The sequence below is a fragment of the Danio rerio genome, chromosome 25 (assembly GCF_052040795.2).
Source record: "Danio rerio strain M-AB ecotype USA chromosome 25, GRCz13ab, whole genome shotgun sequence".
In the NCBI taxonomy this organism is placed as follows: Eukaryota; Metazoa; Chordata; class Actinopteri; order Cypriniformes; family Danionidae; genus Danio; species Danio rerio.
The window spans coordinates 3,810,001-3,832,500 of record NC_141045.1 but is presented as its reverse complement, the minus strand read 5'-3'; the positions used below and the strand labels follow the sequence as shown (position 1 = coordinate 3,832,500).

Genomic DNA, 22,500 nt, shown 5'->3' with positions numbered 1-22,500 from the left:
GACGAGCCGAGCGATCTGCTTGATGACTCGACTGATCTTGACGGCTGCTTCGCGCTCCAGTCCGTGTATCTGTGCTTGCACTGGGTGAAGAGCGGTAAACTGAGTGGTCAGGGTATATTCTGGCAAACCGTTTCCCAATCACGCTTTGCAATCGGCAAAGCAGAACGGAGCACACACCGTTTACCAATTCAGGATGGATAACTCGCAAAGCAAAACATTCCTGCGTGCTTTCTTAACATATCGCTATCAATCCGCATTGAAAGCAAGATAATATAAACGTAAGAGGCGGGGCAAGGGTTTACGTTTTTCAAATTAAAAGTGGGCGTACGTTTAAATGAAAAAAAAAAGATATGCCTAATGAAGTACAGCGCATTTGCGTCCATTCTATATTTTTAAGCCTACACTGAGTGTAGGCTAGTAATAGAGGGTATTTACTCTTAGTAAAAAGATGTGACAATAGCAGCACAATATTTTTATTTTTAGTATTTTAAACATATCACGGTGGTGCAGTGAGTAGCACAATTGCCTCAAAGCCTGGGCTGAGCCAGTTGGCATTTCCATGGGGAACTTGCATGTTTCCTTGTGTTGGTGTGGGTTTCCCCCGGGTGTTTGAGTTTCCCCCACTGTCCAAAAACATGCTGTACAGGTGATTTAAGTATATATATAGTGATGGGTTGCGGCTGCAAGGACCTCAGCTTCGTAAAACATAAGCTGGATATGTTGGCAGTTCATTCCGTTGTGGCGACCCCAGATTAATAAAGGGACTAAGCTGAAAACGAATAAATGATTCAATAAATGATTAAAATATTTGCTCCTTATGGGCCATCTAACGTAATCTATTGCAAACAGTAGCAATTATCTGCAAGTATTGTAGCACTTTAAGAAAACAGTAGTCAATAATAATTTAATTAAATACAATACCAGTCATAGTTATAAAGATGAACAACAACTAACCTAATATTCCTTCTTCAGATAAAATAACTCATTGTAACCTTCATACTCTGACTATTTTTAATCCAAGTAGTCCTCTATTTTTGTACAACCAAGAGATGACAATTTGGGGGAACAGAGTCAGAAGTCTTTTGTCAGAAGATTAAGAAACTGTTTTATTAAAAAAAAAGGATGTTATGCAATTTGACAGAGAAGACTGAATGCACGAATCAAGGAATTTTATTAATCAAATTAATTAATCGTTTTTTCATTCCTAATATTCAGTGCCATTTCAGGGTAGTAACTGTCACTGATTTATTTATTTATTTATTTATTTATTTATTTATTTATTTACATTTTCTGGTATTTTTATAATTTCAGTTGAAGGAGCACATGTTGAACTATAAGAAAAAATATACTGATCCAGTTCAGGATACTACATAGCATTTTTTACAGAATTTTCACATGTAACACAGGCCAAATGTTCCCCTTTTACAGAACATTCTCATACCTTTTTAAAGGTGTTTAAAATAAATAGTTACTATAATATTTACATTTTCCAAGGGCTAAAATGTCCCTCACTTTACACTGCGCATGCCTGTTATAGCTTAGAACACCAACAATGGTATTTTTTAAAAGCTATTACTAAACAAGAGTTATCTAAAAAAAGCTTGCTATGATGACACATTGTAAATTTAATGTATTTCATTTAGTATAAAAATAGATTGCAATGCAATTAAATCCTGTTTTTAAGTGATTTAATTTTGTCAGTTCTTTGGATACAAGTAACCAGAAAAATGTGTAATTTATGTTGATTTTATTTAATTAATATGAAAAAACTATTATATATAATATATAATAGTCATTAACAGGGTGGAGAGAGCAATAGTAACATTACAATAGGAACTATATAGGCAACTTGTTTGCCACACTCTCATTCGATTACCAATAACAAAATGATGGTTGCTGAATTATCCAAAGAAAACACAGCAACATTTTTCAATGTCACATCTAAGACATCACATCAATTGTCCAAAAAGCCAAATTAAATATAAAGAGCATTTTCATACAGATATTAGAGTACAAATAGTGAAATACTGAAAATGGCAAATAAAACTATTATTTTAAAATCAATATTTTATTTTGGTTTGCACCATGACGTGCCCTGTATCATTTCCGCTTTTCTGTAGCCGACAAGCGTGCCGTTCCCTGAAAAAATCATGCACATGGTTTAAACTGATCTATAAACCATGTTTAAGCCATGAGCAAAACAGTAACAGTGTGGATAGTAACAGGAGTGGCATTTTTTGCAAAACTCAGGCATTACTACCATTATGGTGAACAACGAGCTAGCACATGATGATCTGAAGAAGATTTGAAACATGTTTATTAACAGTATTTCTCAAAATTACAAAAAAGAAAAGAAAATGTTTCCCTTATATCACAGGTGTCAAACTCAGTTCCAAAAGGGCCGCAGCTCTGCACAGTTTAGTTCCAACCCCAATTAAACACACCTGATCAAACTAATTGAGTCCTTCAGGCTTGTTTGAAACCTACAGGTAAGTGTGTTGGAGCAGGGTTGAAACTAAACTGTGCAGGGCTTCGGCCCTCCACGAATTGAGTTTGACACCCCTGCCTTATATGAAAATGGGTAACAGGGTGGACATGTTATGTTTTATCACAACAGAAAACTACTCTGAAATGCTTAAAATAAAAGAAGATAAAAAAGTGAGACTAACTCTGCTACTTGTAGACAATTTTCATAATTGTGGGAATTCCTGAGAATCATGTGACTAGAGAAACAATCAGTGGGCATTTTTTTTATGTGGATTGCAATTAAAGTAACGGTGACATCCATTTCAGGGACACACATTAATTTAAAGATTTTATTAAAATATTTTAATTTATTAAAAACTATAGCATTTGGTGAGAAGTATTATATGACAATAAAAAAAATCAATAAAAAGCATAGTATTTATTCGGATTTCTAAATTATACTTTTAACTGAACTTGAGCATACATAAACTGAGACATGGCAATTCAGCCACCTGCACTGAAATTAGAGTAATTGTTTTAAATTTAATTTAATTTTAGCACTTGTAATCGGGTCTTATTGTTAAAATTGGATAATCTTATCAGAAATTTTTTCTTGTTGAATTTTTTATTATTCTGTACCATATAATGCCCTAGGGACACAAATGGCACTGAATAGTATTAGTATAGTAATTATTTTCTTTATTTCTGTAAACTAATTTCTGTAAAGTAAAAACTGGAAGGACCCCATACAAATCATGCGGCTGAAGCTCCCTGTGAAGCCCATGTGCAATTGTTAAGTTTTATCTCGGAGCTTATTTACATTGTTAACTTTCATGAAAATACTTATAAAATAGTCCACTATAAAACAGTTAAGTTTTGTTGTCCAACAACTCTGACAAGTCATAGAGAAAAAATATTATTTATAATTTATTAAAAAAAAAAACACTATATGAAGATAAATGTCCATACAATGCAGAGAAATTGCTCTCACACTATTTGTATATTATTATTTCAAGATTTCTTTTTCTTTTTAGCAATTACACATATTTTTGGCTGTATTTTGGCAATATTTTTATGGTACAGTTCAGTAAAACATAAAAATATAATATTAATAAAGTGAGTGAGTCTTTTTTTCTCAAAAAGACTTTGAACTACATAAATATAACAGTTTTTACTTAATATTTGTGTCAACTGCCTATGTCAAAATTCTGTTTTTTATTTTAAGGCACTTTTTTTTTTCTTTTCTGTTGAAAATTGCCATCCATAGATTTGTTTGTATTTGGTGTGTTCTTACACACAGATATTACCTTTATGCTTAAATACGTCTGTACCATTTACACACACCATCTTAGCCAAAAGTATTACATATCATACGCACATAACCATTCTGTATAAAAACATACAATAAAAACATAAATTTGTGCTACTGAAACAGATTTTGCACAAAATCTATTCTGTTAATTTATCTATTTATAGTTATGGTTATTTTGATGTGACTTGCTTGTTTTGTGGATTTGTAGATGAAGTATCTGTAGCTCCACATTTGTTTTTTGAATGCGGTGTCACTAACAGATTTTGGGTTGAATTAAGCTGTTAAATGTGCAAATGCGACACGTTTCTCCTCAAAATTGTTGTCTTCTTTTGAAAACATAACTTTTGAGTAATAGTTGCTTAAGAAAACCGGTGCTATTTTTTAATGCATTGTGACAATCTTTTTAAGGATACACTTTAATCGCATTTTCGCCTTTTTATATATTGATGATGTTCAAAGCTTGATTCATGCAAACCTATTAATACCACATTTTTTTGTTGTTTGCTTTCTTTCTTTGTTGTTTTTTCCCCCTGCATTTTCTTATTTCACATGTAAGAGTTATAACTCTCCCTGTTACTGTTTTGTCATGAAAATATATTTTAAAAAGAGAGAAAAATGCAGACAAAAAGACTATAAGTGCTAGACATGGTGCTTGATTTTGCAGGACATTTTTTTACATAAACAAGTAAGAAGGAATTAATTAAATATTTAAATTTATGTAGGCTATTATGCACAAATGTTAATAGGGATAGATATAAATGTAATAGCTTATAAAGGTATTAACAATAAATAATATTGAACTGAACGACTGAATTTAGGCATAATGTAATAAAAGTGTGAAATTTGAAAGGGACTGAGAGGTATCAAATCAGGGAGGAGGGAGCGTGGTAATCGTTTTTTCATTGGTTAGGTTTTTTTTCCAGTAGGGGCGTGGCAATAGTTTTTTCCATTGGTCAAAGGTTTTCTTTTCGGTCAAATGCGTTGGGTAGTTAGATTAACATATTTAATAAGCTGCTCATTTAGTTTAAAGGTGGATCATTCTACTTTATGTACTGGTGTTTAGAATAAAACTATTTATAACTATTTATAAATGCACTAAGAAAAGTGTTTTATTCAGTACAAATCCATTTTTTTGCTCGGTAAATATATATTGTTCAACTTTATAATGAAGATAATAAGTTATTAGTAACTTTATGTTAAGTCATATTAATCAATTGGAACACAAATATGGGCTGCACGGTGGCACAGTGGGTAGCATGTTCGCCTCACAGCAAGAAGGTTGCTGGTTTGAGTCCTGGCTTGGTCAGTTGGTGTTTCTGTGTGGAGTTTGCATGTTCTCCATGTGTTCGCTTGGATTTCTCTGCCCTGGGTGCTCCGGTTTCCCCCATAAGTCCACAAACATGTGGTACAGGTGAATTGGGTTGGCTAAATTCTTAGTATTTGTGTGTGAATGAATGTGTATGGATGTTTCCCAGTGATGGATATGTTGGCGGTTCATTCTGCTGTGGCGTCCCCAGATTAATAAAGGGACTTAGCCGAAAAGAAAATTAATGAATGAATAAACACAGACATATAAACATATATAGAGCATATATACACATAAACGCATATATATGTAAGCTTTTAAAAGCTTTTAGGAAACTTAAGCTATTTAAGTCTCATCATTTAGGATGACACTAAAATACAAACATGCTGGAATGTAATAACTGGGAAATTATAATGTAGAAATTAAGCTGTAAGCTTGATTAAATTTTATTTTAAATGTAATTACATTGATCATGTCGAGATATAATTCAGAACGGTCTTCACTTCAATTTTAGTGACTTTAAGAATGAAAAACAAACCTACAAGTACAGCAATCCACAATAAGTGATCTTGTGCTGCCACCTAGTGGCTAAATTGAGTTTAAAGTGATTAATGCTAAAATTCTGGCTTGTAAATTGAATATCTGTTTGAGACATCTTAAATATAATAATGCTCACATGCAGTTACAAAAAAAAAAAAAAGTAAATTTATATATGTGGTGGAATGGGAGATTGTCATGGATGTGCAGCCGACAAAATCTGCAGCAACTGCATACAGCTATCATGTCAATATGGATCAAATTCACTGAGGAATATTTCCAGTACCTTGTTGAATCTATGCCACGAAAGATTAAGGCAGTTTTGAAGACTAGTAAGACATAGGTGTCAAAGTAAATGCTTAGAGGGTAGCAGCTCTCCACAGTTTAGCTCCAACCCTGATCAAACACAACTCGTAATCGTAATTGTAAATCGAAGTGTTTAATAGAATCTTGATCACCTTGATTATTTGGATCAGCTGTGTTTGATTAGGGTTGGAGCAAAACTGCAGATCTCCTATCCTCAAAGAATTAACTGACACCTATGTAATAAGGTGTACCTAATAAAGTGGCCGGTGTGTGTCTATATTTATAAGAAAATAAATAATGAACTTGAACCTTTCCTTTTTATCAATTTAGAGCTATAATTCATGATTTAACCAAGGTTTATCTTTTTCATATGCCACATACTCAAAAACAGTACGTTTCTGAATTCCCATATCACAATTACCGAATAATTCCCCAATTATTCCCACAATTTATTTATTCGGATGTACCTACATATACGTTTAAACATTTTAATTTGAAAAACGTAAACCCTTGCCCCGCCTCTTACGTTTATATTCTCTTGCTTTCAATGCGGATTGATAGCGATATGTTAAGAAAGCACGCAGGAATGTTTTGCTTTGCGAGTTATCCATCCTGAATTGGTAAACGGTGTGTGCTCCGTTCTGCTTTGCCGATTGCAAAGCGTGATTGGGAAACGGTTTGCCAGAATATACCCTGACCCTGAGTGCAAACCAAACACAGATACATGAAGACGGAAGCGCGAAGCCGTGAAGATCAGTCGTGTCGAGACATCCGCGCTCAGCAGCGCTTCCATGTTAGCGGGGAAATAGCCGGGTTTAAAACTTCAGTACCAGGACAACACGAGGGTGTGCTACAGAGGACTGCGGTGTTTAACACTAACTGGTTTACATAGACTGAAGCAGGAAAGTGTCCTCACGGTGTTTAACTAGTGCCATGAGCTGAAGCCTAGGAGGACACTTAAGCGTATCACTGAGATTGTGATGTTGTTTGATGCTAAATTGCTTTTAATTGTTTAAAATAAACTTATTGAATAATATTAAAGTGATGTTTACACCATTTTCTGCTTTTTGAAAACTCGGCAACAGCTGGAGGTTTGTAGTACACAGCATGTTACTGCAATGTTTACAGTGCTCGTCCTATACTTCCGGGTTTCTTCCCACCGCAGCCTCGCTTTGGTTCTTTAAAATGGCGGCCGCGTGAAATAAGCGTATATCCAGTAAGAGCTTAAATAGCTGCTTCAGGTGTGTTTAATTAGGGTTGGAGCTAAACTCTCCAGGACGCCGCTCCTCCAGGACTGAGTTTGGACACCCCTGCACTAGACTAACTCATTTAACATCATGATTTTCGGTGACTGTGTTAAACATGGTGATTTACCTTGATCGCTGGACATCTTGTCAGAGGGTTCAGCTGTAAATGAACAGACAAAAGCATGAGTGAGCATGAGCAGGTCAGTAAACAGGCTGATGTTTAGGAGTGTCAGGACCTTTAGGAGTGCGGAACTGCACGGCGTCAGACATGGGCCCCATGCCTTTAGAGTTTCTGGCCTGGATCTTGAAGAAGTAGCTGGTGTCCAGAGTCAAGCCCTGTATCTGATGGGTCAGTCGGTTCCCCACCACCGGCTCCACCACCCAATCATGAACCTCTGCGTTCACATCCGTGCTGTAGTAGATGATGTAGCCTGAAACACAATGCGAGGACATTGTATCAGGTTATTGTTAGTGTCTGTGGCCTGCCCCTAACCCTGACCTTAACCTTACTAATAAAACACCTTGTGTCTGATTTATAAGCACTTTTAATCAGTGAGGAGCAGTGAAATGTCAACACTAGTGGCTTGTTTGGATATCTCACTATATAAGTGAGACCTCACAAGTAGAGCTATTAAACACGCACGCACACACACACACAGACACACTTATAAGAAACACACAGAAGTGCGGCTGGATGGATGGAAATGAGATCCTAAATCAACTCGTCTCATTGCAGCAGAAACTGACCAACCCGACGGGATGCCAGCAAACATTTCACACACGCTCTAATACTTGTGCACTCTTTCACACAAACACATGTGCATACACAAACGCACATAAATGAGCACACATGCACAAACACACTCAAACATGTACGAAGTTTTATGCGTTATGGGGACTTCCCGTGAAAATATTCACATAACACCCTACCAAGTAAATAATATTTGATAGGCTGATTTGCAGCATGTGTCACCCGGACGCTCTACATGAGATTCCAGCTCACTGTAATGGTTAATATTATCCTTAATGCATTGCACATTGAAAGCAAATTCAATTAGAACTACAAACATGGGTAGAAAGTGTTAAACTACAAACATGGTGGGTATGGAGAGGCTAAGATGGGAGGGTTTTGATTGATTATTAATATCTAAGCTGATGATGATGGATGTTTATTTCATGTTATTTTCATTATATCTAATCTGCATGTGTTTAACCCTCGCAGGAAACATTCTGCACACTTGCATTTTCCAAATAGTCGATTTAGGAGTCATTTTCCTCCACACACACACACACACACAGACTGAATGCTGAATTGACTGTACTTTTATCTGCATATATAAATGTAATGAGTGTCCTGCAGATGATGTCTCAGTGTAAATGATCTGCTTCTCAGTCTGTGTGTGTGTGTGTGTGTGTGTGTGTATTGCTGCTGTGTTTTCCACACCTGTGATTTTGCCGTTGGCTTCAGTCGGCGGCTGCCAGTTGATGTTGATGATTCGTGGATTTCCTTCTTTACTGATCACCGTCACGTCTTTCGGTGCAGAGCTGGGAACTACACAACACAATACAATACAATAAAACCACCAAGTATTCATTTGCATTCATTTACTCATATATAATGTAGATATAATGTAAATATTTAATCACTTTACATGCACTTATTGTTATGTACAAAACTTATTGCATAGAGGTTGAGAAAACTGGTTATCAACATAATTGTGTGTGTATATATATATATATATATATATATATATATATATATATATATATGTATGTGAGCAATATCGCATGAGTTGCAGTGTGCAATGGCTGTATATCAGCACTGGTGGGAGGCGTGATTTGGCACAAGGCCAGCTACGACTGACTGTGATATTGCATTTATACATCAGTTTGACGACACACTCTTGTACATAAAGAAGAAAATCAAACACTTAGGGCCCTATCATACACCCGGCGCAATGTGGCGCAATGCACGGCGCAATAGTTTTTTACTACTTTAAGCTCGGCGCAAGGGTCATTTTGAGGTGTTGGGCCACGCTGTTTAAATAGCAAATTCATTTGCGCTCAAATGTGCGCCCATAGGCGTTCTGCTCTACAAAAGCAGGCGTGTTTTGGCGCGTTGCTATTCTGAGAAACTGTAAATAGTCTGATCTTTAGACCAGAACAAAGTCGGTCTATTGTCTGGCGCAAAGTGCGCCTCGCTTACACACTACACACAAGATATAATACGCAAATATCTTTACATATGAAAAAGATATAATATATTAAGGATAGATATAGGATATAATAAGGATATATATATATGATATAAATATAAATTATTAAATATTACAAAACACATTAATTTTTAGCCTACATGAATTTTAAAACCACTGCCGTCATACTTTCTTCATCTCGGGAGGCTTTTTCAGTTCATTCAATTTGCTTTTGTATAATGTTATTATTATTAGCAGTATTATTTATTATATCCATATTTATATTTGTTTTATTAAAAACAAGCTTAGATTTGTCCACCTGTCAGGTTTTAGACCGTATGGGGCATGGCAGGTGTATTTGGAAATAACTCAGTATTTTGACCACACTTTGTTATTATTGTTCATTTATTAGTTTGCTTGAAATTAGAATCTAGAAATAGTTTTGAAACAAATCTTTGCGCTTAACAAACCAAATTAATTATTTATAGGCTGATTGATGTCTGTGCGGGAAGGTTTCCCTATCCATGAGAGCAAAAGCGAAAGTGAACTTACTTTACATCATGTGCGCTTATGGCGCGACGCAGCTGGCTCTTAAAGGGAATGGGAGATGAGACTCTGATTGGTTTATTCTCAAAACACACCTATAACTCATTAAGAAAATAAACTCAACCCTTTTAGACCATGTGCCACGGCGCAAAGTGGATTTTCCCTTCCTTAAATTAGCAAAAACGCGTTCTGACACTCCCTGAAAGCGTTTGCGCCCTGCGTTTTGCGCTCTGCCCATGGACCGTCAAAATAGAGCCCAGAGAGTCTAAAACCCTTTTGTATTAGAAACTACTTTCTTCCACCATTCATTCACATCTGCAGCTGACGTCAGAACAGGAGAAGCAGTTACTAATTCACCAACGTCACTTTAGAGCTAGTGTTTGAATGACTCTCTATAGCGTAATGTGAAGCGGCGCTTCTGGTGTGTGACCCCCCCTTAAGGTGATGACAAAACAGCAAATTTTGCTCACATTTTAAGATTATAAGGCTGAACATGACATGAAATGCCATCCGTCAACGGAGATTTCTCACCAGACCGCTGTTGTGTTTGTGATAAGGAGGGACAAGGCTGAATCCAGCTTTTTATTTGCAGCTTCTTACTGACTCTATCCGGTACACCATAAAAACCATGAGGCTTCCGTTTTGCAGTTTTTTAATTGGTACTAAAGAGAACACACTGAGCAGGGGCTTATTATGCGGTTCTGGCGCCATCTTGTGGATAGAAAACGTCAACTTTCGTCGAAATTGTAAATATTTTAAAATAGGCACTACTATTGCAAATAATCTGTATAGTTGCAATCTAATCAACTACATTCTCGACAAAAAAAAAAGCCTTAAAAGTATATTTAGCTGTCTAACAGCAGTAATATTTGTCAAACTGTAGTGTCTGCTTGTTAATGGCTGTATGTGGGCGAAGTAATACACAAAGGGTAAAGAGGCTGTACGGGTGCTGATATTACGTAAATTTATCACGGCTATCAGCCAATCAGATTCGAGATCCAGACAGAACTGTTGTATAAACTAATATAACTAACATAAATATAGATATAGCTCCTTTAAATAGACGAATAACAAAATAGACATTATATAAGTAGTATATAGGTTAAATAGGGATTATATTGATGTAAAAAGAAGAAACGTGACTGAAAAAACTAAACTAATTCCTTCCTGTATCTTTCAGAACAGCACATGATCTGTAAAACAAACATAACAGTGTGAGTGTGACAGAGTGTATATGCATGTATATATGTGTGTGTGTCTCTCACTGGACTCATGGGTGGTGCTGTGCGCAGTCATGCTCCAGGTGCTGCTTCTGCGGTTCTTCGTCACCATGACAGAGAACTCGTACAGTGTGTTTGGCTTCAGAGCAGAGACTGTGTGAAACAGAGATGTGGTGTTCGCCATCTGACAAAGCACAGCAAACACAGTCATTCAAACACTGCACACACTCTCAGATATTACAATCAATCATTACTGCACTCATGCAGTTTCTCAGTGTGTTTAGAGAGAGTGAGCACTAGAGGGCGATCCACACACACACGTAAACTCAAACACAGTCCAACACTTGATTCAGCAACAGTCATTTTAGTATTTTTGAGATGTTTTTTTAATTATTATTAACATTGAACAGTTACAAAAGTCCAACTTTTTATAATGACAGTAATTTTTATTTAATATTTTGTAACCTTTTTTAAGTTTTTAGATAATATACTCTGGTTTTGGTATTATTTACTTTTGGAACATTTAATCATCACTGATTTTTAAAAATTCACACATATTACAGCAATTCTAAAGCATTTTACAATAATAAAAAATATTGTTGCACACAATAAAAATAAAAATACCCCATTTACTGATTCTAAAAAATCTTTTTAAATAAATCAGTAAATACAAATACTCATAATAAAATAACTAGAATAATATATCTGTATAATATCACTTATTAATTACAATATTTGTATTCATTATTTGGAAATGAAAAATGATGCCTTACAAAAAAAAAAAAAAAAAAATATATATATATATATATATATATATATATAATTGCAGTAATACAATTGCACTGTACAATGTGAATATAAAATATATAAAAGTATTTACTGATAATAATCTTGAAAACATTTTTATGATTAGAAATATATTCATAAAAAAATAACAATTTTAAACGTATTTATTAAATAAATATATTGCAGTAATACAGCACCACAAAAATATTTACAGTATTTATTAATAATAATAATAATAATAATAATAATAATAGAAACAAATTCTCAAAACAAATGAATTAAGTTCAGTAAAACATCAATTGTTTCTTTTCTTTCAACAGTTTTTTGTCATATAAGTTTTATTTGGCGATTAAATAGACTTACAATAATCACAAATTCCAGGATTCATTTTCTGACACGCATAAACTTACAAAAACAAAACAAAAAGCCCAACCCCAGCCTGTAAGTATACAATACAGTGATAATCCAAACAACTTTTTAGTTACATTACATTGCTTGTGACAGAAGAAGGGCCCCAAATCTTCTGAAATTGTCCAATGTTGCCTTTTAAAAGATGTCTGGTTCGTTCAAAGTGAAAAGTGGATATCAACTCTTCAAGCCATAGTTCAGCAGTTGGAGGATTTACGTTTATCCATTACAACAGTGACAGCTTTTTGGCTGTTATCAAACAATATGTAAGGATTTTCTGTTGCACACTGCTCAAATAATTTGTATAATCAGATTGTCCTAATATAATAAGCACCAGGTCTTTCAGCAATTTAACTAGCATTTTAATTTTGTGGCTGTTTTTCCTAAAATTGCTTATTTTAAAGTCATTTTGACTTCTGAATGTGTTTTGACATGACTTTTTTGCCTTGTAAACTATTGTTACACTTACACTTACACAAAAAACTGTACAAAAGCACGCACATCCCTCACATCCCTTACTCTCAAAATATTTTTTTACAAATGTTCTTTTTTCATCAATAATTTCTGTAATAATTATTATCAATAATAACAGTAAATACTGTAATATATTGTACAATAGCGTTACTGCCATAATAAATAAATAAATAATATATTTATATTTTATTTATTGTATTTGTATGCTGTTTTAAAACGATTTGCAGAATACACACAATAAAATGTTATTCAATAAGTGTAAGTGTAAATTAAATGTTCATCAAAGGCTCCAAAAATACACATTTATTAAATTAAAAAGGCTGACACAAAGCGTGTAACGTTTCGAGCCACACGCCTCTTCATCAGACAATGTTTATCACAATCAGGTGCTCCTTTATGTACATTTCTGGATCACATGATATCCTCTCGCATATATGTCCATATGCTGTCACATCTGTAGTTCGCTTCATTTGGTCCGAACCAAGGGTAATAAATGATACATTGTTGCATCTTCTGCCGTCTTTGGGTCGTTTTCACACCACACTGCTGGCTCTGGTCCGAACCAGTTGAAACGAACCAAAATGCAGTCATCTGACAAAATCCACATCTCTCATTGGTCAGATGTTGTTGAACGTATTTCCTAAACTGCTTATTGATTGGTCGGAATTCACGTGCGGGAAAATGCCAGTGAACTCCCGCAGGTAAACAAAACCTTTTACTCTGGAGGGACGACTGCGCTGGCTGATTGTATCCCTGCTTTAGACAAACTAGACATTACGAAAATGAAGCGCGGCCGCGGCTGAAAAACAGTGTTCAATGCATCGCTCGTCACTTCAGGAGGAGACGTGAATTAATTTAGCTTAACTGCAACATGCTCATCTTGCGCAAATATTACCAACAATTCATCAGGTAATGTTTTCCCCTCTCTCTCTCTCTCTGTTGGTAAAGCGCTGTCAACAAATATTTTTCCTCCATATCCCATAATGCACAGCGCATCGGCCTACGGCAGCTGAATTAGTCCAAAACGCGCAGTACTTTTTGCTTTTGGACCTGTTTTAGTACGGATCATATTCTCACCACAAACGAACCGCTCCAGGGTTCGTTTGAAAGCGTACCAAGACCACCTCTTCAAGCAGGTCTCGGTACGCTTATTTGGTCCGCTTTCGGTGCGCACTCGAGTACGATTGCTGCATTCACACCTGCCCAAACGAACCGCACCAAAAGGGGAAACAAACTCTAGTGCGATTCAACTGAACTAAATAAGGCAGGTGTGAAAGCACTCTTAAACTGTGTGTGTGTGTACCTTGTATTTGGTGTTGGCGGGGATGTTGGTCTTCCAGCGGATGGTGTAGTATCTGGCGTCGGTGATCTTCTGGTTTTTGGCCAGTGAATTGTCCGCCCAGGAGACTTTGACAGTGTCGTGGCTGAGGACGCTGGCCTGGACGCCCACCGGGGGCAGCATGGGTGTTGGGTCGGGTGCTGGGGTGTATGGGTTATTGAAGAGTTCATAAAAATCAATATCAGGGTCTACGGGGTCTGACAGCAGCGTCAGAAGCAGAATTAATGGAGAACAAAACAAAACAGGACGAAAATCACAAGGGTGAACATGGAGGATTGATCAGGGTTAGACGGACACATGGGTTGAGGTGAAAGGGAAGAAATGAATGAAAAAGAGAAAAAGAGACAGTGTTAGAATCCACAAAGCCCATCTCTCAGGTTTAACAGCATGCAGAAGACAAATCACTGATCATGTTTGGTGTCAAATAGATCATTTCCATTATAAGTAAACAGATTATACTGGAGAATTTACATAAGTACTGAAACACACGCACGCACGCACGCACGCACGCACGCACGCACACACACACACACACACACACACACACACACACACACACACACACAGAGCTTCATTAGTCTTAAACAGGGATTGCTTTTATAATCATCTCTAAGCAGATGATCTGATTATCACAGAAGATGATCATTTATCAGCTCATCATCACTAACAAAATATGAATAAAGTGAAGAAACTTTTTAAATACTTTCTAGAACAGAGATGCCCAAAAGCAGGGCCGGCGGGCCAAAGTTGGCCCATGATAACCTTTAAAGTAGCCCACCATCCCCTCTGAGAGGAGAGTGAGAATGATGGAGAGGATTGAGGCGAATGCCATCAAAAGAGATCGTCATTTCTCATTTGACGTGATCTTTTTTGTGGTTGTTTTATTGCTGAGCGACAACAAAAGCAAACTGAAATGTTTAAATGTATATATTAATCATACTGTTAAAATGTATATATTAAATTAATTATACTGTTAAAATGTATATTAATATTAATTATACTGTTAAAATGTATATTAATATTAATTATACTGTTAAAATGTATATATTAAATTAATTATACTGTTAAAATGTATATTAATATTAATTATACTGTTAAAATGTATATATTAAATTAATTATACTGTTAAAATGTATATATTAAATTAATTATACTGTTAAAATGTATATATTAAATTAATTATACTGTTAAAATGTATATTAATATTAATTATACTGTTAAAATGTATATATTAAATTAATTATACTGTTAAAATGTATATATTAAATTAATTATACTGTTAAAATGTATATTAATATTAATTATACTGTTAAAATGTATATATTAAATTAATTATACTGTTAAAATGTATATTAATATTAATTATACTGTTAAAATGTATATATTAAATTAATTATACTGTTAAAATGTATATTAATATTAATTATACTGTTAAAATGTATATATTAAATTAATTATACTGTTAAAATGTATATATTAAATTAATTATACTGTTAAAATGTATATTAATATTAATTATACTGTTAAAATGTATATTAATATTAATTAACTGTTAAAATGTATAATTAATAACATTGTTTAAATGTACATATTAATATTAATATTATAATTTATTTATTCAATTCCTTCAGCTTAGTCTATTTATTCAACATGGGTCGCCACAGTGGAATGAACCGCCAACTATTCTAGCATATGTTTTACCCAGCGGATGTCCTTCCAGCCGCAACCCAGTACAAGAAACACCAAACTCATACACTACTGCCAATTTAATTAATCAATGCACTTATAGCTCATGTGTTTGGACTGTGGGGGAAATCTGGGCACCCGGAGAAAAGCCAAACCAACACGGGGAGAACATGCAAACTCCACACAGAAATGTCAACTGACCCAGCCGGGACTCGCAACCTTCTTGCTGTAAGCTAAATGGTCCGTAATGTATGAATGTGAATGAGTGTGTATGGATGTTTCCCAGTGATGGGTTGCAGCTGGAAGGGCATTCGCTGTGTAAAACATATGCTGGATAAGTTGGCGGTTCATTCCGCTGTGGCGACCTCAGATTAATAAAGGGACTAAGCTGAAAAAAAAAAGAATGAATGAATGAATGATTAGCATTTTCAGACGTGTAAGTGTGCAGCTGGAGTGTGTATTTCGACTTTTATCCTGATAAAGTGTGTGTGTGTGTTTTCTAATTTCAGTCAGGCTCCTGTAACTGACACCTGATGCTGATCAATAAAGCTTTGAAGATTAGTTTAACTAAGATACACCTGGAATTACTATTGATTCCTCTGTGTAAACATCCACTGATCAACACACACACACACTCACACACACTCTGATTCAGCAGAAAATATAATGAATGATCATCACAATCTGAGAACACACTCGTTTCTGGGTCAACTCTCACACACACACACACACACACACACACACATACACACAAACATGCATACAAACTTACTCGCTCACCCACAAACACACACACGCATAAACACGCGCAGGCGCACAAACACACACGCATACACACTCTCTCTCTCTCTCACTCTCTCTCTCTCTTCCAGATAGAATAATGAACATACATGCACACACACACACACGCATACAGATACATACACACACAGACAGACAAATATAGACACACACAGACATAGAGAGAGAGAGATACACACACACTACTATAAGTGTGTGTGTGTGAGGGTCAGCAGGGGGTCTGCAGGGCTCTAACAGCAGCTTCATCTGTCTGAGACACTGACAGACGCAGCTGCACACGACACACACCTGCAGATTTAGAGGAACACCACTGTGACGCGCGTGCGCACACACACACACACACACACACACACACACACACACACACACACACACACACACACACACACACACACACACACACACACACACACCTGTCCCAGAACAGAGGGGTTTGTGGCTCCTGCCAGCTCTCACTTACACAGACACACAGTCACATGCAGTCAAACACACATGCACGCAGTTTCTCACACACACACACACACATGCACTTTTAGCTTAGCATCAATCATTGAATCGGATTAGACCATTAGCATCTCGCTCAAAAATGGCCAAAGAGTGTTGATCATTTGTCCTATTTAAAGCTTGACTCTTCTGCAGTCACATCGTGTACGAAGACTGACAGGAAAGGGAACACTGCTCTTTTCCAGACTAACAGCACTAGGAACTATACTCTTACCGTACGTTCACACCGAGAGCGGCGAGAGCATCAAAGTAGCCGGAAGTCATTCATTTTCAATGAGAGCCGGCGGCGTTAGGTGGCGATAAGCGGCGAGGAGCAGCGCGGCGCGTCTTCGCCGGCGTGAGCGTCGAGGAGAGTTGAAATGAAGTCAACTTTATGGTAATGAGCTATGACGCGGTTCGGCGGCAAGCAATCAGAATGAAGACGTCCACCGCTTGATAGCAGTTCAGAGAACACAGACCTGTGAACTTTGGTTCCAACCACAGTTGTTCCCAAGGGTTTGATGATTGTGGTCGCCGGATTTCCAATTATTTACAATGTTTTCTTACAGGAACATGCGTTAAATAAGTTACTGGCGAGTTACTGATGTGCATTAATGTTATATATATTTAAAAAATAAATATATATCTTAAAAAAGCGGGAATCTCACGCGACGTGACAGTACAAAACAGTATTGCTGCTTCAGGATATTTCAGACGTATGGACACATATTGGATAAATAGAGCAAAGCCACACCACACGCAACTTGATCTTCCATTGTTATATGATTTTGATAAGAAGTGCACAACATTTTCTCGCTAGAAACATGTTTTATGCAGGAATGTAACTGATATGCTGCAACGGCTCCTTTAAATACGAGATCAATGTAGCGAGTTTTGACGCTCTCGCCGCAGGAGCTGAAGGCAGAGAGCGTTGTCGCCAGGGCGGCCAGAGCGAACTTGGACGCTCTCGCCGCTTTCAGTGTGAACGTACAGTTATTCAGTTGCAATAATCGCTGCAAATGGCATTAATACAGGCTGAAAATCTTGCAACCATTGATTCGATGCAGAGCTATTTCCACCGGCTGCGTAATAAACTGATCGTTGCGTGGCTTATCAGTGAACTCCATCTCTGTGTAGTAAACGCCGCTCCATCTGAAAGCACATGATGGAGGCTTACTACAGCTGACTTCAACTAAACGTGCCTTCGATTAATGGAGATAGTTTTTAACATCTACTGTATGAACTCTAAATACACAGAGTTTATTATGCTAACACGCATTATTAGCCCTAAAGTGAATAATTAATCCATCAAATTAATAAAATGCCAAATAAGTGTCAAGTTAAGGCATTTTTATGTTAGTTTTGATAATCTTCAGTCAAAATCTCAGCATCTGCATTTTAATTTGGCTCCTTCTCTGATGATGTCACTGACACTTCAGTCACAATATTGTAAGCCACACCCCTTTTACTGTTAGTTTGTAACAAGGGAATGACATGCAAAAAGAAAGCTCCGCCCGCCTACTCAATATTCCTTTTCAGTTGCAAGTACATTAACATACTTAAATAGTCATTTATGCATACGTTAACCCAAGAAAGCTGTGAATGGTGTCATGTGATCACCATCCAATAAAAACCTTCAATCATTATGGAACATAAATCAACATCTTTACTGGCATGAGGGCGGGAGCAAGCTGTCAATCATGTGAGATCCACCAATAGCAGACCACAACACCTCCAACCAATCATAATGGAGCGTATCCCCGCCCCTACACGTGTTCTGATTTAAGAAGCTGATTTCACCGATGTACAGCACAATACAGAAGAACTGATATCTTAATTAACGATAAAGTTGATCAGCGAGAGACTGTTACCGGATTGAGGTCTTGTGGTGGCGCTGTTGTAGATGGGAACACCTTCACCCATGTTGTTATAAGCCTTGAGAGTTATGACGTAATGGGAACTGGCATCTGCAGAGGAAAACATTAATACAGATGTCTCAAACACATGTAACGGCAACTCAATAGAAACATTTTGCAACAATAAGTGTAATGTGAGCGAATAATACTCGAAAACTAACTGAAAAAGACAAATACAAGTTCAGCACAATTTCAGCTTTGAGGAAAGCATGCAATTACCACAGAAAATAACTCACTATCAAACATAAAATGAGTACACAGGGAGAAAATAATAATGATAATAATAATAATAATAATAATAATAATTATTATTATTATTATTATTACTCCAAAAATATTTTAATGAAATAATAAAAAAAAATGATTTAATATAATAAGTGTACAGTACTAAAACGTACAAATTTGAAATAAAAACAAAATACCAAAACTTTTATATACCTACAGAATAATATGATACACTAATTTTATGTAATATGTATTATAATGATATAAATGAAAAAAAAATCCAAGTAGTTCATGCTCAGGGGAAAGCACCAGCTCTTAAAGTGTCTAGATATAATGCCTGCATTTATTAATAATAATAATTATACAAATATAATTACTAGATTATACTATAAAAAATATGATATGATCAAAATATTATTTATTCTACATATAATTCCTGCATTTTCCTAACAACAATAATAATACAAATGTATTACTATTAAAAAAGATGAATATTTATTGAAATAATAAAAAATATATTATGATCAAAAATATTATTTTTTTCTGGATATAATTCTTGCATTTTCTTAACAATGATTTTAATAATAAAAAATATTATTATTTAAAGCGTAATATTTATTGAAAGAAATAAAACAAATTAAATCAAAAATATTATTTATTCTTGATGTAATTCATGCATTTTCATAACAATAATGATAATATTAAAATATTATTATTATTACTATTATTCTTATTATTTTTATAATTATATTTTAGGTAATTTTTAAAGAAATCTTATTAAATAAAAAATATTATTTTATTCTTAAATAATTCCTACATTTTCTTAATAATAATAATAATTATTATTATTATTATTATTACTAGTAAAAATTATTTTATAATATGTATTTATTTATTAATTTATAATTAATTATAATTTTTATGATCCAAAATATTATAAATTCTATAATTTTTGCATTTTCATAAAAATAACAATAACAAAAAATAACAATACAAATCGTTATTATAACTATTATATATATATATATATATATATATATATATATATATATATATATATATATATATATATATATATATATATATATATTAAAACACTAATTATTTTATAAATATTTTATTATCTTAAATATTATTTATTAATTTACTTTACAATTCTACAATTGAAAAGAAACTGAAATATTCCTAAAATATTTTAAACTGGTATTCAAAACATACAACTGATTATGTTTATAATAATAATAAAAAAGAATAAATTATTAAAAATAATAATTATTGCCATCTCCCATAGACATCTGCGTGTATTTTACAAACCTTAAAGTTGTTTAGCTAGTAGCTATGTGTATTTGAAACCTAAAATAATCTTTATTTGTGTGAGAAAACAGATTAATTGTGATTAATGATGTGTGCTCCACGTTCTATCCCTCAGTGATCATACGAGTGAAAGGGTTAAAGGCAGTGCAGATGCTCACCGAGGTTATCAATGCTGTAGAAGCGCTGCTTGTAGTCCAGAGTGACGGTGTGTGCGTGCGGACTGCCGATGCCATAACCGATCTTATAGCCGCGCACTAAAACCTCCTGGTTTTCAGGAGGAGTCCAGCTCACCACGATCCGGTTCACCAGCGGACGAACGTGAAGAGAACTCGGGACTCCTGGAACCTGAGACTCTGGAACACGAAGAAGGAAATGCTTAATAGTTTTTAACCTCAAAACATAAAAACTTAAAAAATAAAAAGTTTAATGACTAAAAATAGCAAGAAAACTGATAATGATATATTTATACCAATATATAAACATACATATACACACACTACAATATATACACTTACCGGCCACTTTATTAGGCACACCTGTACTCGTTAACAGAAATTTCTAATCAGCCAATCACATGGCAGCAACTCATCGCATTTAGGCATGTAGACATGGTCAAGATGATCTGCTGCAGTTCAAACCGAGCATCAGAATGGTGCACAGGCTCACCAAAACTGGACAATAGAAGACTGGAGAAACGTTGCCTGCTCTGATGAGTCTCCTTTTCTGCTGCCACATTCAGATGGTCGGGTCAGAATTTGGCCTCAACAACATGAAAGCATGGATCCATCCTGCCTCGTATCAACAGCTCAGGCTGGTGGTGCTGGTGTAATGGTGTGGGGGAGATCTTCTTGGCACACTTTGGGTCCATTCGTACCAGTTGAGCATCGTGTCAACATCACAGCCTACCTGAGTATTGTTGCTCACCATGTCCATCCCTTTATGAACACAGTCATCTTCTGATGGCTACTTCCAGCAGGATAACACATCATGTCATAAAGCGTGAATCATCTCAGACTGGTTTCTTGATCATGACAATGAGTTCACTGTACTCAAATGGCCTCCACAGTCACCAGATCTCAATCCAATAGAGCACCTTTGTGATGTGTTGGAACGGGAGATTCACATGATGGATGTGCAGCCTACAAATGTGCAGCAACTGTGTGATGCTATCATGTCAATAAGGAGCAAAATCTCTGAGGAATATTTCCAGTACCTTGTTGAATCTACGCCATGAAGGATTAAGAGAGCTCTGAAGGCAAAACGGGGTCCAACCTGGTACTAGTAAGGTGTACCTAATAATGTGGCCGGTGACAGTACGATATATATTTATTATTGCAATTAATTAATCAAGATTAATTAATCAAACAATTAATCAAGATCCAAAATAAAAGTCTGCATTTGCATAATGTGTATGGACTCAGTATATTTATTATGCATATTTAAATAAACATATGAATCACAAAAAAATTCCAAACAAATCTATTTATTTTAATAAAAAATATATTAATTATAGTATATTATTAATATTCTCCTATAGTAATATATATGAACAGCACAAATATTTATGTATTATATGTAAATAAATAATTTGGTATTTTACTTAGTTTTCATATTTAGCAGTTACACAGCAGAAGAAAAGTTTTAATTACTAATTAAAGTAATTAAAATAATTAAAAATAGCAAGAACATTTAATCAGTAACTCATCTTTAATACTTAGATTTAATTATTTCTTAGCAGGTCAATTGAAATTTAAGTATGCAGAAAAACATCCAGAGGAGACTTTTATTGCAGAAATCATCTCCAAGCACGAGAGGATTATTGCAGAAACATTTAAAACTCCTGAAATGCTGCTCATAAGGCCTGAACTGAATGTTTCCAGCATTATAGCTGAGGTCGAGTGCGGCGCTGAGCTCAGTAGCAGCTTTCAAGCAC

General features: G+C 35.2%; 1 protein-coding gene across 18 annotated transcripts in view; it reads right to left on the bottom strand.

Annotated features, from left to right (window-relative positions):
* The window catches only part of neo1b (neogenin 1b), a 301,615-nt gene that overhangs the window by 16,424 nt on the left and 262,691 nt on the right, over positions 1-22,500 (bottom strand). For 11 of the 18 annotated variants that reach the window (XM_087311362.1, XM_087311359.1, XM_087311371.1 and 8 more), the window contains exons 15-21: positions 20,726-20,920; positions 18,984-19,079; positions 14,107-14,339; positions 11,181-11,319; positions 8,619-8,726; positions 7,411-7,605; positions 7,302-7,334 (exon numbers count right to left, since the gene is read on the bottom strand). In XM_087311362.1, the coding sequence (XP_087167488.1) occupies positions 7,302-7,334; positions 7,411-7,605; positions 8,619-8,726; positions 11,181-11,319; positions 14,107-14,339; positions 18,984-19,079; positions 20,726-20,920 (999 nt within the window). The remainder of the gene's footprint in view (positions 1-7,301; positions 7,335-7,410; positions 7,606-8,618; positions 8,727-11,180; positions 11,320-14,106; positions 14,340-18,983; positions 19,080-20,725; positions 20,921-22,500) is intronic. The other 7 variants (XM_087311365.1, XM_087311360.1, XM_087311370.1 and 4 more) reach the window with 1 other exon arrangement.